A 16,446-nucleotide genomic window follows, 5' to 3' on the forward strand; every position below is an offset into this window, starting at 1 on the left:
TGAAACTTTTACGACACAAATAAAACGGCAAACGCGGTAAAATTTCTATGCTTTATTTAGTAATGCAATGTTAAACATTATATAATATTATGTAATACATTATGTAATATATTATTTTATACAAGTAGGATATAAACAGTCGCATTTCTATATGTGATGATGAGGCGTGTGTGAGTCTGATGTCGCGGCGCCTGACACTGCAGGCGCGGCGCTGCCACGTGGCAGGTGCCGGCACACCACACTTGTTCTGTCATATCCTATAGTGTAAATGCAACCCATGTCGTATGACGATACAGTCAAATGGACACAACTTTATTTTACTATTACCATTATAACTCAAATAAAATAAAGCAATCATTTGTAAAGTTGTTACGCGATTGCCTGGCAAGACAACAAGAAAAAATATTAGACATACAGCGCAACGCGCAAATTTATTTTTGTTTCAGAATACATGGCTAATTAAAAATTTGACATTTCAAATAATAAACAAAATATAAAAGTAAATCAGTTTTTGAAAAGTCCTTAAAACATTTTAATAAAACATATTATGTAGTGTTAATATTACAAAATAAGTTATTGTCTATTTATTTATATCAATACATATAAATCCTCTACAACACAAATCTATTTAATACATACATCATAATATAATAACACCGTAGTAACGAACTACATAAAATGTATTTTTATAACGTCATTTATTTCGTCAAAGAATATTTTTAACTAATTTCCTAAAAGTTAGAAGGGTTCCTAAAAAAATACAAGGGTGAAAGTTTGGAAATACAAATTTTTTTTTCGGCAGAATTACCAGTAAATCGACACAACGCGGCCCCGGCTGCGGCTAGTTAGCACAAGAAATATGTAAACAAATAATTTGGTTAAGTAATACTGTAACACTGAAAGGTGCGAACAGTTCGGTGGTAGGTCAGACGGCGCTGTGGGCGCAGTCGGTGCGATATCAGGGCCAGAAGGTCGCAGGGTGGCGGCGCGGCTAGTAGACCTCGACACTCTCCTGGTGATGAACGGTGTCCTGGCGGAACAGCTCAACTTCTGCCTGGCTGTCCGCCTGCACGAGCTGTGCGCGCCCCTCCTGCGAACCGCGTACATCAGTTTCACACACCTGCGTGCACCTCACTATGCTAGTGCTCACGGAAGCTAATGCTGTTACACGAATAACCGGTGCAATACCGCGGCCAAGCAGAAGACACGCGTCAAGCAGAAGTAATTATTCGTTTCTTTTGATGAGTGTGCGTGTCAATTCCCTCTCCCACCTTTAACTTATAAGAAAAAAATGGAAAGGTGTGTGAGGATCCTTTTTCGTACATTCTTCTCCCTATTTTTGTAGGCACCGCATCCGTCATTCTTCCCTTTAACTAAATGCAGATGTATGTTGGCAATGGTCACTTCGCTATTTTAGATGGCCTCTGCCTATACTCTGAACTATGTGGTTTCGTTATACCTTGGGGTGCATGAGTATGAAGGGCAGCTCGGCGCTGAGCTCGCCGCCCAGCGCTCCCAGGTACAGCTTCACCTTGACGCTGTAGCTCACCACGATACCGAACGCGTCGCGCTGCTCAGGCTCCAGCAGCCTGCACCCGCGCCCGCGCCCGCGCCCGCGCCACAGAACGAACATTAGATTTAGATCGTCGTAATGTGTCAATCATTCCTAATGAATATTTAATAAAATATAAGTCATACATTCGAGTCGAATTAAATGTAATGATATGAAGTATATCTACCTATACAACGTGTATACAGATCATTTAGTTAATGGTGGTGGTCACTTATTTAATTAATGGTGGGACGGGGAATTAATAGTGGCGGTGGATCATCATTGACTTGGAATCTGTAGGTCCTGGGTTAGAATCGCACCATGTACCACGGTGAAGGAAAACGTCGTGATATGTGTAAAGTCAACCAACCCGCACTAGGCCATCGTGGTTGACTATGGCCTAGTCAACCCTAACTTAGGGTAGGCTTCGAGCTCTCAGTGGGAACGTATAGTGGGATGATGATGATGAATGGTGGGACAAGAACGAACGAGAAGCGTGTGTAGTGTGCTTTGTACGGCTTGCGGTGAGAACACTGACAGCGTGGTGGAGGCAAGCGTGGCGTCTTGCCGCTTGAGCTGGGCGTCGAGCGCGATCCCGCGGCGGTCGCGCAGCGTGCCCAGCGCCGGCGTCAGTGACAGCACCTTTTGCAGACTGGCGCCCGGCTGCAACGGGCACCCATCCCTGCGGCACACACACCCGTTACATTGCGCCGCGGGGTCGGGGTCGTAGGCAAGAGGCGGGGCACTCACTGGGTCTCGACGCTGCAGACGACGTTGCGGTACTGGCCGTTTTGCAGTAGCAGAACATCCACGGCCTGCTGCACGCACGCCTTTATCTTCTTCACCACCTTGTTGCTGTGGTTGCGCACGCAAATATTTACAGCAATCGTCTCACCGTGCATGTATAGCTGACAAAGGTCAGACATTCCAATATTACCAGTGTATCATTTTCGAGGACAATGAGCCTAGCCAATTTAAAATAAATCTATAGACAATAAAAAGTCTTCGCTCGTCGAGAACGAATGTTGTACTGGCAGTGCCAGCGGTATCAATGACAGTTGCAGTGGCAGTGAAAGCATAAGTGGTAGTGGCACCTGTTTGTCCAACGTGAGCTCGAGCTCGAGCTGTCCAGGCGAGAGCACGAAGTCCTTACGCACGACGGTGCAGGGCTGCGGGCCCGGCTTGCTCGGTGCGAACTGTACCTTGCGAATGCCCAACGCCACCGTGCTCCTGTCGGCAGCACATCAAACACAATTACTCTTTCTGTTTCTAATGCCATCTCCGACCGACCTAACTATAGCGACCATTGTGATAGCTTCGGTACCTCTAAGAAAGGAACGCGTACATTAATTTTTTGTTATATTGGCGCAGATTTTTTTAGCCCAGACGGTCTTCTTCGGTGACCTCTAATCCCTTATCTTTTCCTGAATCATATACACAGATATATTAAATGGCTACTAAATATGTATATTTATGTAGTTTTAGAACTTACACTTCAATCTTTCATTCCTTTTCTTACAACCGTTTCAACACTACACCACTGTGAAAATACGACAATAACCTACCTAGTATCAACCTGACATTAATCTCTCTCTCACTCATTTTACAATAAATATGCCTTGTACGTGATCTCAATACAGATTATTCAAAAATTCCGTCATATTATATATTGCGTTATATTGTGTGTATCATACTTTCTTTTCCCAGTGAAAATATCTATTTTCATCACAAACTGATGCCGTTTGTGTAAGTAGGTGTAGTGGTTTCAGGGGCGGGGTTAGGGGGCGCGTACCTTCGGTGCGAGCGGTCGATCTCGCTATCACCCACGAACAGCTTGAGGTAGTAATGCACGCCGCAGGGCTCACCCTCGTCCTCGAGAGCGTTCTGCAGCGTGACGGAGCCTGGCGCGCCCGCCGGCACGGACAGACGGAACGGCACGGCGCTCGGCCCCAGCTTGCGCAGCAAACGCTCCTTCCGCACGATACAATTTTTATATAGAAACCTCCATGACACTTTTCAATAGTACGAGGTACGAAAGCGGCGGACGGGGTACCTGCGTGCGGGATGGCTCGTAAGGCAGCTTTTCGGGCGGAGGGTACACTTGCTCAGAGGCGAGGTACAATTCCTTATAGAAGTTGAGGCCCATCACCTCGTCCTCTTCGCGCCCGTAGCGAAACGTGCACACCACTTGCGCGAACACGCGCCGCCCGCGTGCATATTCCTCGTCCACTGCGACCACGCCATCTACGAGTACATAATCACCCCACGTTTACGTCACTCGCTTGGACAATCTGACTTAATACAAATACCATATCTGTTAATCGCACAACTTTTGTTTATTCTTCTTACCCGCAGTGGTCATATTTTCTCTTTTTTCTACATAAACGAATAAGAATTTTTTATGGTAGAGCAGCTATTTTAAATGTCCCAGTGCCGGCACTTTGCCCTTCTGGGTTTGCCGAGAAGTAGACTCTGGACCTGGTGTAATCTACTCAGTGAAGCTATTTACAATGATTATTCCTTCTAATGCTTATCAATAAAAAGTAGAACCGACCTATGGGCTCTACGAAAGATATATGGTCCACGAACTCCCGCTTGGGCATATAAAGTGTGAGTTTGCCGTTGGGCGAGCACTTCTTGAACACCTTGAAGTTGTACACCATGGTGGGGCCGGACACGTACTGTGCCTACCGGAGCGCGCCTTGCCATATATACAGGATTACTCGGCGGCGGGGCTTCCCGCACCCGCGCCCGCCCCATCTGTGATCCTGTTAACGTTAAGACGCTATACGTAACTCGAGGCTTCCGACCTACCTCCCACGCCATCCAACCTGAGCCACAATTCAAGGCTAAGTGTACCTTGAGGGATTTGGAGAATTATGAGCTTGACTTGGATCCATGAAGCCTAAGAATATCTTTTGAGTCATAGTTGACATTGTGAATAATAGAGACTTGAATTCGCGTGCAGTTGTCACACAGCTTCTAGGTACAAGTAACTATTGATAAATTGTATTATTGATACATTACATTAAGTTATTCATGTAGACACATACAATGCCTACAATATTAATACTACTTAGGTATAAGGGATATTGTATACAACCTCTTTTCTTATGTTTATTATTATTTTATAACTTCAAAATATATAATAGAACCTAGATATGCGAGAAACGTCTATCAGCAAGAGTCATTGACCGGTGCCATAAAGCCGAGAAAAATATCATGGTCTTTTGGACTCTCTCTTATCCAGGTTCGATTGTAATTAGTCGTGACATTTAATAAAGCACAAATTAATATAACAAAAACAAAAGACATTATTGTGTATGTTTGAATTGTTTTGAGTTTTTGTTTTTGATAAATATACGGTTAATTTTTAATTACCAGAAAAAAATAAAAAGGCGATGTAAAAACCTACTTAAACGTAATTTTTTTTTCTCAACCATGATAAAGTTAGTTATATTTTATATGAGAATTAATGTTATTATTTAATAGACGGTTGTGATAGTGTCGGACAGTACCTACATACAGTATACACACGTAATGAACAACTATGAATTTATCTACTCTATATTTTTTTCAACATCAAATTTTTATATATTTATATCTAAGAAATTAGTGCTATAATATGGGTACATTTTTACTTTTTTATTTATTGAATTTAATTGGCTATATATTGCACAATTAACTACAACAACATTAAATACTACAGCCATACATAACACATACATACAATCTTTGATATTTTATATTTATAATTTCCAGAACAAATCATTGCTATTTTAGAAATCGTAAAGACAGCCGTTATAAGAAAATTTCTTATGCCGGCTTTAAACTTTGACCGAGGTTTGCCGAGTGGAGGCCAACGTGAGTGTAGGCAAATTAATACAAGTGCTACTGTCTATACGCCTTTGATTTGTGCAGAAAAACCGCTTCGATGTAAGGCAAGTGGTCGCGCCTACATTTTGACAAGCTACGCCAAATGAGCCCTATAAATGTTGGCGCATGTGCACGCTCTTAAGCGCTCAAACGTTGGCGCGAGTGACGTCGAGCGATAGAAAGCATTGCAAATATACTGTCTATATACGTTGGTCGAATACCATCACAATGCAAGCCTCGGCCAATATGAATAGTGACAGTAAATTAATATAAATCAATTAATTTTGCAAACTACAAATTTGCACGATAGTCGTAGAATTGGCAGGTCGTTCTGCAGTCGCTGGACAGATTGCGTTATTATGAAAAAGTAGTAGTCTAGATTGAAAATCCAGCATATCCAGCAAATCCTAGTTAACTCACTGTACTAAAGACGTATTTATTGAAAAAAAAGATGAAACCGTGCGATGATGGACAAGTCATCAGAGCACAATCACTATAATCCAGAAATTGGCGTTTGGCGCGCAGCGCACTTTCCACAGCGCATGACGTCAGCGCGTGGCCGCGGCCAATGGCGTGACGGTGTCACTCCCCTGTCCCCGCACATTCCTCCGCGCCGGCGCGTGCGCGTCGGGTCTTCTTTGAGTTTTGTTATTATTTGATCTGCGATTGTTTTTGTTTATGGTTGCGGTTTCTGAGCTCCATCTTCGTCGACGTGACGGTATTATTCAAACACGCGAGACGAACGGATCCTCCGACCTGTTTACTGCGTACATTAATTTTATTTTATACATTTTCACACTATGCAATAATTACCGTTATTCATCTAACCATTTTTGGCTTTGGTGAAGTGACGGGCACAAGAAGGTAAGATATGCAAAATTACTTAATAAATAGACTTAGTCTTAGTTATTTATCAAAACCAAAACGACTATCATGATGTCCATCATTGTTAAATAATAAAGATTTGAGCAATTTAATTCCAATAAGATGTACCTCGGTATCTATTTTATTAATAATTCGTAATGAACATAATTTTTCGGACTTAATGACTAGTTGGTAGATTTAAGGATTTACGGATAAATCTTAGTATTCGTCATAGTTCGTGCTTTCACAGTAACATATACATCTATTTCGCTCGCTCTCATGGTAACGGTATTTGAAGAGTCAAGTATCGTAGCGTAACCGTTCCGTTAACAATTAGCATTAGCACCTGGTGCCGAGTTCCTGGGTAACGATGACGTCATAGGCAAAATGTTAACTCAGTGGGTTCGTTTACGTGTGTCATAGGGATTAGCTTTATTTTATGTTCTAATTTCAGTTGCTGCAGATACAACGTGAAGCACGCCATGGCGGCTGCAGCTCTCTCGGAAAGTAACGATCACCCTCCGCCTGGTATATTTCAATCTTATTATTCTTACTTCTTACTAATATTATAAATGCGAATATTTAAATGGGCGGATGGATGGACGTGTACAACAGAGTACCACAGATTCCTTGGTTGAAAATATAATTATTTAACCCAACTTACCTCTATCATAGGTTGCGTAGTTTAGGCATTAATGGCTTTCCACAACAAAACCGTTTGCCAAATTAAAATTTCATTGGAGAACAAAAGTCTTTTAAATTAAGTCGCGAAACGCCTAACGATACGCTCGTGCGTAACTACCCTAAGTCAAACGTAGAAAAGATAATATTCCAATAATGCATTGTTCGCTATGCAAGTCGGTGGTGAATGACTGTGTCAAATGTGGATGGTGCAATAAAGAACTGTGCTTCGGCTGCGCGAGCATCACTGAGGCGGGCTACAGGAAGCTGGGCGCCGATCGCAGGGCCGCCTGGAGATGTCCTCAGTGCCGCAGCCCTGCCTCAGCTTCGTCGGCGCCCGCCTTGGCTGCATCTCCGCCAAATACCAACATCGGGGTTGCGTCCATCGAAGTGGTCCTCAGCGAGATCCGCGACTTGAAGGCGCAATTTAAATTCATTCATTCCCTCGCGGATGACGTGAAGACCATAAAAAAAGATATTGCCGACTTAAAATTGTCATTGGAATTCAATCATGAAAAAATAACATCATGTGAATCCAGGATTACAGTAGTCGAGCGGAGTGTTGCGGAACTTGTGCCATTACGAGTCGCCCTTGAATCAGCCCAGTTAGAAATTTCTAACCTAAAAACCGAACTAACCAACAAGGAGCAGTGGTCGCGACTCAACAATATCGAAATCAAAGGAGTGCCCTTAAAGAAAGACGAGAACCTCTTTTCTTTGATTGAATTAATACAGCAGAAGATCGGTTTTTCGTTTAATAAATCTCAAATAAACTACATTGCCCGTGTTCCGTCTTTCTCTGGGAGTGCTAAATCTATTATTGTCACCTTTGTGAATCGCTATGTTAAAGAGGAGTTCGCCGCCGCGGCGCGGGCCAACAAGGATTTGTATGCGAAAGATATCGGTTTCGAGGGTGATAAACAACGGATCTTCATAAATGACCATCTCACGCCGCATCACAAAGCCCTACTTACTAAAACGAAGCGACTTTGCTTCGAGAAGGGCTACAAATACGTTTGGGTAAAATACTGTAAGATTCACGTCAGAAAGAACGATACTAGCCCTGTGTTTACTATACTGAAAGACAACGATTTAAACAAAATAATTTGATTTGTTACCAACTTATTATTGTTTCAAACCTATCTTGTAATTTTATGCCTTATTATATAAGTATTAAGGTCGTAAGTCGTGTTGTTCTTCTATTTGTCTTGTTTGCCTTCATATTAAAGATACGAAAAATGTCGATTATGTTTGTGGGTATTAATTCCGAACCGGGAACATGTTTTGTTAAAATTTTACGTTGCGCCGTCGCATTACAAATTCAATCATTTTATGTAATCAATCACTGTGTGTATTTACCATTCATTTCGCTCACTAACTTTATTTTACGTATACAATTATCACGTGAGAAAGAGAGGTTAGACATTTCGCTCGCTTCCGTGTTTAACTTTTATATTGCTAACCGCTCTCGTTTACAAATATTGCAGTTAATGGTCAGTCGCTGCTACTTCGTAAATGAACTAGTCTCGCTGTCATCACTTTTTATTAATATTTTTCCTTTTCCCCGCTTTGTATTGCTACTTGGAATGACACTAATATCACACAGCAATAATGGCTAATGAAACGATTGTTTACAATAATGCGGCTAAATTAAATATTTATTATCAAAATGTTCGTGGACTTCGTTCAAAGACTCATATTTTTTATAGAAACCTATGTTTATTTGCCTATGATATTATAGTCTTAACGGAGACATGGTTAATCGACGGTGTTAGTGATTCTGAACTTTTCGACAATCGGTACTTAGTATGGCGACGAGACAGGGAGTATGCGATCACTGGGCAGACGCGCGGGGGCGGGGTGCTCATCGCCGCGCGCAGGGATCTCGCCGCCTCTCTGCAACCGCACTATGCTTCGTCGGCGGAGGACTTGTGGATAACATTGCCTATTAAAAATGCGGACGGTAAACTATGTTATAACATTAATATTTGTGTTTTGTATCTATGTTCGCAAAACTTCGGACTATCATTTTCTTGTCAGTTAAATAATTTTTTGGATAAATTAGAACAAACTATGTTTAATAACGTAAATAACAAATTTATTATTTTGGGAGATTTTAACTTGAGCGGCATTATATGGCGCAGCGAGGACGGCGAGAAGGGCGCTCTGCTGACCGGCCACGCGAGCGGCGCAAACGAGTGCGCCCTGCTCGATACGATGAGTACGGTAGGCGTAGCCCAGTACAATCATGTACACAACATGCACGGAAGATTATTGGACCTCGTCCTAGCAAATCAGTTTGTTGAGGTCGCAGAGTGTGACGAACCTTTAGTTCCCATTGATCCTCATCACAAGGCCATCATTTGCTACGTGCCGACCATTGATGTGCTTATATTAAAGCCTGCCCCAAGATTCAAATATCTATTCAATAAGGGAAAATACGACACAATTAATGAAGAAATCTCAAATGTCAATTGGTATAACGAACTTTCCTCAACTGACGTAGACGAATGTTTTGATCGCTTTTATTCAATTATTAATAACTTAATAGACAAGTATATTCCTAAGACTATTGTACATGAAAGTAAATCATTTCCTGCCCATTACACCCCGGCACTTAAAAAATGTATTAAAGAGAAACACAAATACTTCAAGAAATTTAAAAAATATAATAACAGGTCCGATTACGAAACGTATAAGCTACTTAGGGATAGGGTAAAGAAATTAGAGACAGAGTGTTATGACAAGTACATCAATACTGTAGAGGAGTCTATTAAGAAAAACCCTAAATACTTCTGGACATACGTTAAAACGAAAAAAGCACAAACAAGAATCCCCGAGTCGGTCTACTATGGCGACCTAGTGGCATCAAACGGCATCGAAGTGTGTAACTTATTCTCGAATTACTTCAATTCAACATACTCTCAAGCGCCACAAGCATGTTTTGATGCACGTCGCCAAAACATTGCTTGCGATCCGTTGTCTGATATCGCTACTATCGAAGTACAATACGCTGCGGTAAAGAAATACCTAAAATCGTTAGACATCACTAAATCTGCCGGCCCGGACCATTTGCCGCCAATATTTTTGATTAACTGTGCCGAATCTTTGTCTGTCCCGGTTACGCTGCTATTTCAAAAATCCTTGTCTCAATGTACTTTCCCAACATTGTGGAAACGTGCATATGTTACGCCTGTTCATAAAAAAGGTTCGAGAACCGATGTGACCAATTACAGACCAGTTTCAAAATTGTGTGTACTTGCTAAAGTACTCGAAAAAATAATATACAATCAGCTATACGCAGCTTTAAAACATTCATTTAGTAGCGTCCAGCATGGGTTCCTTCGAGGTCGGTCCACCACCTCCAATCTCGTCATCCTTAATGACTTCATAACTGGAGCGATGGACAAAGGAAAGCAAGTCGATGTGGTTTACACTGATTATAGCAAATGCTTCGATCGAATTGACCATAAGGTGTTGCTATACAAGCTACAACTGATAGGCATACGTGGAGACCTCCTTAGATTGTTTTCGTCGTATATATCTAATCGCTCGCAGGCCGTTGTCATAAATAACTATGTTTCTAGCTGGATACCATTGCCTAGCGGTATAGCACAGGGCTCTTTGCTCGGGCCTCTACTGTTCCTAATCTTTGTCAACGACATCGATAAATGTTTCCATTATTCACATCTTCTTTGTTTCGCAGATGACATGAAAATATTTTCTTGTGTTTCAACATTTGATGACGCCATTGCACTGCAATCAGATTTAAATCGCCTTAGCGATTACTGTATCCAAAATAAACTAGACTTGAATCCCTCGAAGTGTATGGTTGTAACATACGGCAGGAAAATTAACCCGATCTCATTTGATTACACAATTAAACAGACAAGGTTGCAAAGATGTCTCCAAGTTAGAGATTTAGGTGTTATTCATGACCACAAATTATTGTTCGATGATCATATTGAGGCCATCATATCCAAAGCATATAACGCTCTAGGATTCGTAATGCGTACGTCACATAGCTTCAAGAAAGCGAAGACCTATAAGATATTGTACTGTTCTTATGTACGCAGCATACTCGAGTACGCCAGTCAAGTATGGAACCCGCGATATAACATATACATCTCCCGAATTGAAAATATTCAAAAAAAGTTTATTAAATATTTATGCTTCCGGTTAAATTATAATTATCGTTCACAAGATTATCTAAATTTATGTAGTAAATTTCATATTCTCCCTCTTGTTGTTCGACGCGAAGTAGCAGACATAACCTTCATGGTAAACATTATAAATGGTAGTATTGACTGTCCCTCTCTTCTCACCAACGTATCATTTATTGTACCAAAGAAATCAGCACGTCACCACACTCCTATCCATCTCCCTATGGCATCTTCTAACTATCGTCAAAATTCATTTATGTGGCGCGCTGGCTTTCTTATTAACAGTTACTCTAAAAGTTCTAGTTTAGATATTTTTAATTCCACAACTAACTCTGTAAAACAGGTATTCTATCGAAACTTTTTCATTAAGAACAAACTGTAAACTATAATAATTAAACTAGATCAAGTTTTTCTTTTTAGTAATCTTTGTAGTTTCTTGTGCTTTTCTTTTGACTTTTTGTTTGTATTTTTATATTTCTGTTCGCGCAAAAGAATTGTTTAAATTGTTTCTATTTGTGAGGACCTATTATTGGCTATGTTTGTATTAATTACTGTCTTACCTACTTTGTTAAAATGGCTGTTGGTCTTCCTAGAAATAAATAAATAAATAAATAAATAAATAAATAAATTTTCTATCGCCGAAATTATAAAAAATATTTTTACAGGCGGTTGCAAAAATATGATTGAATATTGTTTGGATATGAGTGTTTTTCAGCTTCCTATTGACTTTTTAATAAAGGTTGTTCCATAAAAAGGTGTAGTTTAACAACCAAACTATGGTTTCAATTAGGATAAAATATATTAAAGACCTTTCGAGATATTTAAATAAATGTATAATCATTTATAAGGTTTGGAGACCTCAATCGATTAAAGTACAAACTTTTGAAAGAGTTACTTAGTTTAAATCGACATTTTTTCGACCAAGGAAACTGGTATTTCATTATACAGTGTATAGTGTACGGGAAAGTATAACATTGTACATGTATTTTTCCCGGCACCTATATAATATTTTTTGACAGAGCTAAGCGCGATAGCAGCGCCTCTCACCGAGCCGGACCGAACACGATCACGAACAGACATCCTTCAAACTCAAATGACAAACGTCAATTTGACACATCAATGTTGTGTTGTGTTGTGCGATATTTGCCGGGCTGTTTGTGTTTGTTGATTTGAATTCAGGATTTAGATTCCGAGTAGAGAAAAATGAAAATTATTAAATTATAAATTAATCGTAAGGTTCTATTGAGGTCTTGGTAATACTTTATAATAGCGAATCTAGCCAAGTTTTCATAAAATTGTTTTAAACGATATGATCTCGTTCAAATTGTTTTTAAGTTACTTTTTTGTGTCTTAATTTATTTGGAAAAAAAATCAAATAGTAACAAGTATGCACACTAACCATTTTAATAATAATAATCTCATTTTATAATAGATAATGGCCCAATTTACATTATTCGTAGAACACATATTTGCACTTGTTAGTAGCTTGCCTTATTTGAATATCTTTAATACAATGCACTATGTACTATGAGTACAAAACTGAAAGAAATCATCATGATTGAATATAATCATTGTCCTCATAAATGACATAGCAACATCATCAAAATGAGATGTCATTTTCAAACCATTGGATTTAAATCTTGGTCTTTACTACACTACTTGTAAGCAAGTATGTGCATTCCATTGCCAATCTCCCGAGATCAGTTTTAACAGAAGTGTGTAAACACTAGCAGTGCTACACTAATAACTGCTCTTGTGGGCAGGTCCTCAAGCTGGAACAGTGTAGTGAGATGGGTGTACACTATGCCACAGGCGCGGTGGAGCTGCGCGAGGACGTGCCGCTGCAGGGCGGCGGCGAGGGACGGGCGGGATGTGCGGGGCCGCGCCTCATCGCCGCCGCCTTCGCTGCGCTTTCTGTCGCCGTCGCGCTGGCCCTGCTCACCCAGATATACTATGGAGACTATGAAGTGAGCCTCGCACCGACGCCAACAATACCTACAGAGTTATGTGGCTTGCCTGGCCCGGACCCTCTCCTAGGTTCAGTAACAGAGAAAGCTCCCCATTGAATGTGTTCCTTTATACTTATACATATCATATGATTTGTCAGTGAAATATTATTTGATTTTATAAAATAAAATCTCATGCTTGTCCCGTTTTAGTTCTGGTTGTGGACTCGGGGCCAGCCTCGGTGACCATTAAATAAACTATTCTCTTTCTTCACTGTAGAAAAGCGTGAAATTCAACTATTTTGTGGCATTGCCTTCTCATTTCTTGCATCCCTTTCCTCGTGTAATGTTGCTTTTTTTCACAAGAAGCAGTGGCTAATTAATGTAAATGTAAAATGTTCAAAATAATAATAATATGTCTGGTGTGTCAGGTGGTGCCGCACGGCTCTGTGTCGGCCTCAGTGCCGGCGTGCTCGTCGTGCGGCGCGCACGTGCTGCGTGCGGGGGGGGGCGCGCTGGACGCCGCTGTCGCCGCCGCGCTCTGCCTCGCCGCCGCCGCGCCGCACCGCCTCGCCGCACTCGACGCGTTCGTCTCACACACATTTTATATAGACTATACTGTTATTAGAAATGTCATATGTGTATACTGGCATAATAGAAAACTTTCTTAAACTCTAACGAATTTATGAATTTTTTTTATTGTATTAATCGAAAACACAATATTATATTTTTAACAAATTCAATAATGAAAATTTGTATGTTACTAATTTAAAACAAAGGACGGAAGACACAGACCCAGTATGTCGGTACATTTCAGGAGCGGGTCGTTGCTGTACTGGGACTACCGGCGCGAGCACGAGGCGGCGCCCACGCTGGCGGAGTGGGGCGCGGCGGGCGCGGCGGGCGCGGGGGGCGCGGCGGGCGAGGACCCGGCGGTGCGCGCCTGGGACACAGACCCGGCCCGCCCGCCGCGCCTGCTAGCGGCGCTGGCCGCCCTGCACGCGCAGCTCGGCCTTCTGCCCTGGTCGCGTCTGCTGCAGCCCGCCATAGACTACGCCGAGTGAGTGCCACCCACCATGGCCCACCATGGCCAGCTGCTACTAATAAAATTAAATAAACATTGTTTCAACAAGTCTTTAGTTTTGCAAGAATCTTTTTGACGGCTCATAGTGATTGTATATGTATCCATTGTACTATTGCGCCGCCGGGGGGGGGGGGGGGGGGAGTACTTGTCAGACCTAGCCCGCCGACAAGCCATACATCTTTGGCTTATATTATTACAGGAGCGTAGGAACAAATGCACCAACGTCGGTGACTGAGGCACCTGGCGGCGGCGCGGCACCTGGCGGCGGCGCGGCACCCGGCGGCGGCGCGGCACCCGGCGGCGGCTCGGCACCCGGCGGCGGCGCGGCACCTGGCGCGGCTGTGGTGGCGCAATTGTTGCGTTCCGTGCAGTATAACAGCAGTAGCGGTATGTGCTGACTGTGACATGAATGTGTTCATTACGTGTGAAGGAAGACAAACATGGCGGAGCGACGGCCGGCGGTGGGACAAGAATATATATATATATATATATCATACGAAGACTTATACCTCTAGATCTAGACGGAGCGTTCGCAGCACAAAAGTGTGGCGTGTTGGAAGACTTCTGTTGGCCTTTTTCCGGTGTCCTTCAGAAAGATGACAGCGCGAGCGTGTGTGTCGGCTCGCTAGTTATATTACTTATAAAACAATAATAACTCAGTTGGAGTGAGTGTGCGTGTGTGTTGTACACAGAGCTGTGTGCGGTGTGGCGCTGTGCGGCGCTGCTGCGTGCGGGGCCCGCGCCCTCGCTGCCGGCCCCCGGCTGGCGCGCGTACTCCGGCACCGCCGCAGCCCCCGCCCTCCGCCTGGCGCTCGCCCGCCCCGGCCCCGGCCCCCGCCCCGGCCCCGGCCCCGCTCTCAGGTAGCGCCGTCAACTTATTTGTAATCCAGCTCTGGACTCCATCGCTGGACTGAAATAATATAAACCGAACATGATGTGACAGCGCTGGCTTGTTGGCGGGGGGTGCGGGGGGCGCGCGGACCGCCGTCGCCACCGGGCTGGCGGTGGCGGACCCGCGAGGTGCATACGTCGCGCTCGTCACGTGAGTACTTGACAAATAACATTTCATTGAAATACATTACTTTAAATAAGATGAGTCAATTAATTATTTACTGAGTAGCGGGGTTTCTACGGATGCGGCGGCGGACGCGGTGGGCGCGGCGGGTGCGGGGGGCGCGACGGGCGCGGGGGGCGCGGCGGGCGCGGGGGGCTGGCGGCGCGACCCGGCCGGCCCGGCGCTGGACCTGGCGCCGGCGCTCATCGCAGACCAGCTCGTGTGCGGTGAGTGGCTCATTATATTAAAACCGATTTAAATATGTATTGTAATTGTTTAGTACTTTGTACGCAAGGCGACGTGAATCCTCAAAACCCGGTGATATTCGCAATACGATGTAATTTGAGATCTGTACAAGGCTCGCATCGCCATATTTTCTATCTGCCATCGCCAGATGTATACGGATATGTGTACGGAGCGCGCGCAATGCGATGTCGACGACTTAAATCGCCCTGTGTGCGAGTGGCCTTAGGTTTTTTATTTACTTTAAAGTTTAAAGTAAAGGTTCAACTATATGTATGATGTACCCCAGGGTCGCGGTACGTGATAGGTGCGGGCTCCTCGGCGGCGCTGGCGGACACTGCGCGCGCGCTGGCCGCCGGCGCCTCGCCCGCCGCCGCAGTCGAGGCCGCCAGGAGCCCGGCGGGGGGCGCGGGGGGTGCGGGGGGCGCGCCCGAGGCCGCCGTCAACGTGGTGCTGCAGCGCGGGGACGCGCTCGCGGCGCACGCCGACAGCCGCGCCGGGGGGCTCGCCGCGCGCTTCTAGCTCTGTGGTCGGCGGGGGGGGGGGGGGGGCGGGGGGCGCGCCCGAGGCCGCCGTCAACGTGGTGCTGCAGCGCGGGGACGCGCTCGCGGCGCACGCCGACAGCCGCGCCGGGGGGCTCGCCGCGCGCTTCTAGCTCTGTGGTCGGCGGGGGGCGGGGGGTGCGGGGGGCGCGCCCGAGGCCGCCGTCAACGTGGTGCTGCAGCGCGGGGACGCGCTCGCGGCGCACGCCGACAGCCGCGCCGGGGGGCTCGCCGCGCGCTTCTAGCTCTGTGGTCGGCGGGGGGGGGGGGGGGGGGGGGGGCGCGCCCGAGGCCGCCGTCAACGTGGTGCTGCAGCGCGGGGACGCGCTCGCGGCGCACGCCGACAGCCGCGCCGGGGGGCTCGCCGCGCGCTTCTAGCTCTGTGGTCGGCGGGGGGCGGGGGGTGCGGGGGGCGCGCCCGAGGCCGCCGTCAACGTGGTG

At 44.6% G+C, this 16,446-nt stretch overlaps 2 protein-coding genes across 2 annotated transcripts; one reads left to right on the top strand and one right to left on the bottom strand.

Moving 5' to 3' along the window:
* Positions 1 to 681: 681 nt before the first annotated feature.
* On the bottom strand, positions 682 to 4,259 carry LOC106719245 (arrestin homolog). Its single transcript, XM_014513530.2, has 8 exons — positions 4,107 to 4,259; positions 3,606 to 3,796; positions 3,345 to 3,523; positions 2,647 to 2,782; positions 2,303 to 2,460; positions 2,091 to 2,234; positions 1,460 to 1,589; positions 682 to 1,090 (listed from the first exon to the last, which is right to left on the bottom strand). Exons 1-8 carry the CDS (start codon positions 4,213 to 4,215, stop codon positions 992 to 994), a joined length of 1,146 nt encoding a protein of 381 aa, XP_014369016.1. The 5' UTR covers positions 4,216 to 4,259; the 3' UTR covers positions 682 to 991.
* A 1,549-nt stretch (positions 4,260 to 5,808) lies between these two features.
* On the top strand, positions 5,809 to 15,985 carry LOC106719227 (glutathione hydrolase 7). Its single transcript, XM_045686643.1, has 10 exons — positions 5,809 to 6,292; positions 6,747 to 6,820; positions 12,949 to 13,103; positions 13,514 to 13,668; positions 13,900 to 14,142; positions 14,366 to 14,427; positions 14,859 to 15,027; positions 15,110 to 15,208; positions 15,362 to 15,447; positions 15,753 to 15,985. The coding sequence occupies exons 2-10, from the start codon at positions 6,775 to 6,777 to the stop codon at positions 15,983 to 15,985; spliced, it is 1,248 nt and encodes a 415-aa protein (XP_045542599.1). The 5' UTR covers positions 5,809 to 6,292; positions 6,747 to 6,774.
* The last annotated feature ends 461 nt before the right edge of the window (positions 15,986 to 16,446 follow it).

The sequence above is a fragment of the Papilio machaon genome, chromosome 1 (assembly GCF_912999745.1).
Source record: "Papilio machaon chromosome 1, ilPapMach1.1, whole genome shotgun sequence".
In the NCBI taxonomy this organism is placed as follows: Eukaryota; Metazoa; Arthropoda; class Insecta; order Lepidoptera; family Papilionidae; genus Papilio; species Papilio machaon.

What these genes read in the sequence shown, in the direction of transcription:
- LOC106719245 (XM_014513530.2), bottom strand. Translation starts at nt 4,215, where the DNA reads ATGGTGTACAACTTCAAGGTGTTCAAGAAGTGCTCGCCCAACGGCAAA. An exon ending in AGCTCACGTTGGACAAACAG is followed by an intron (nt 2,461 to 2,646) that starts GTGCCACTACCA and finishes GACCTTTGTCAG; the next exon opens with CTATACATGCACGGTGAGAC. An exon ending in GTCTGCAGCGTCGAGACCCA is followed by an intron (nt 2,235 to 2,302) that starts GTGAGTGCCCCG and finishes TGTGTGCCGCAG; the next exon opens with GGATGGGTGCCCGTTGCAGC.
- LOC106719227 (XM_045686643.1), top strand. Translation starts at nt 6,775, where the DNA reads ATGGCGGCTGCAGCTCTCTCGGAAAGTAACGATCACCCTCCGCCTG. An exon ending in CGCCTCGCCGCACTCGACGC is followed by an intron (nt 13,669 to 13,899) that starts GTTCGTCTCACA and finishes GGTACATTTCAG; the next exon opens with GAGCGGGTCGTTGCTGTACT. An exon ending in CGCAGACCAGCTCGTGTGCG is followed by an intron (nt 15,448 to 15,752) that starts GTGAGTGGCTCA and finishes GATGTACCCCAG; the next exon opens with GGTCGCGGTACGTGATAGGT.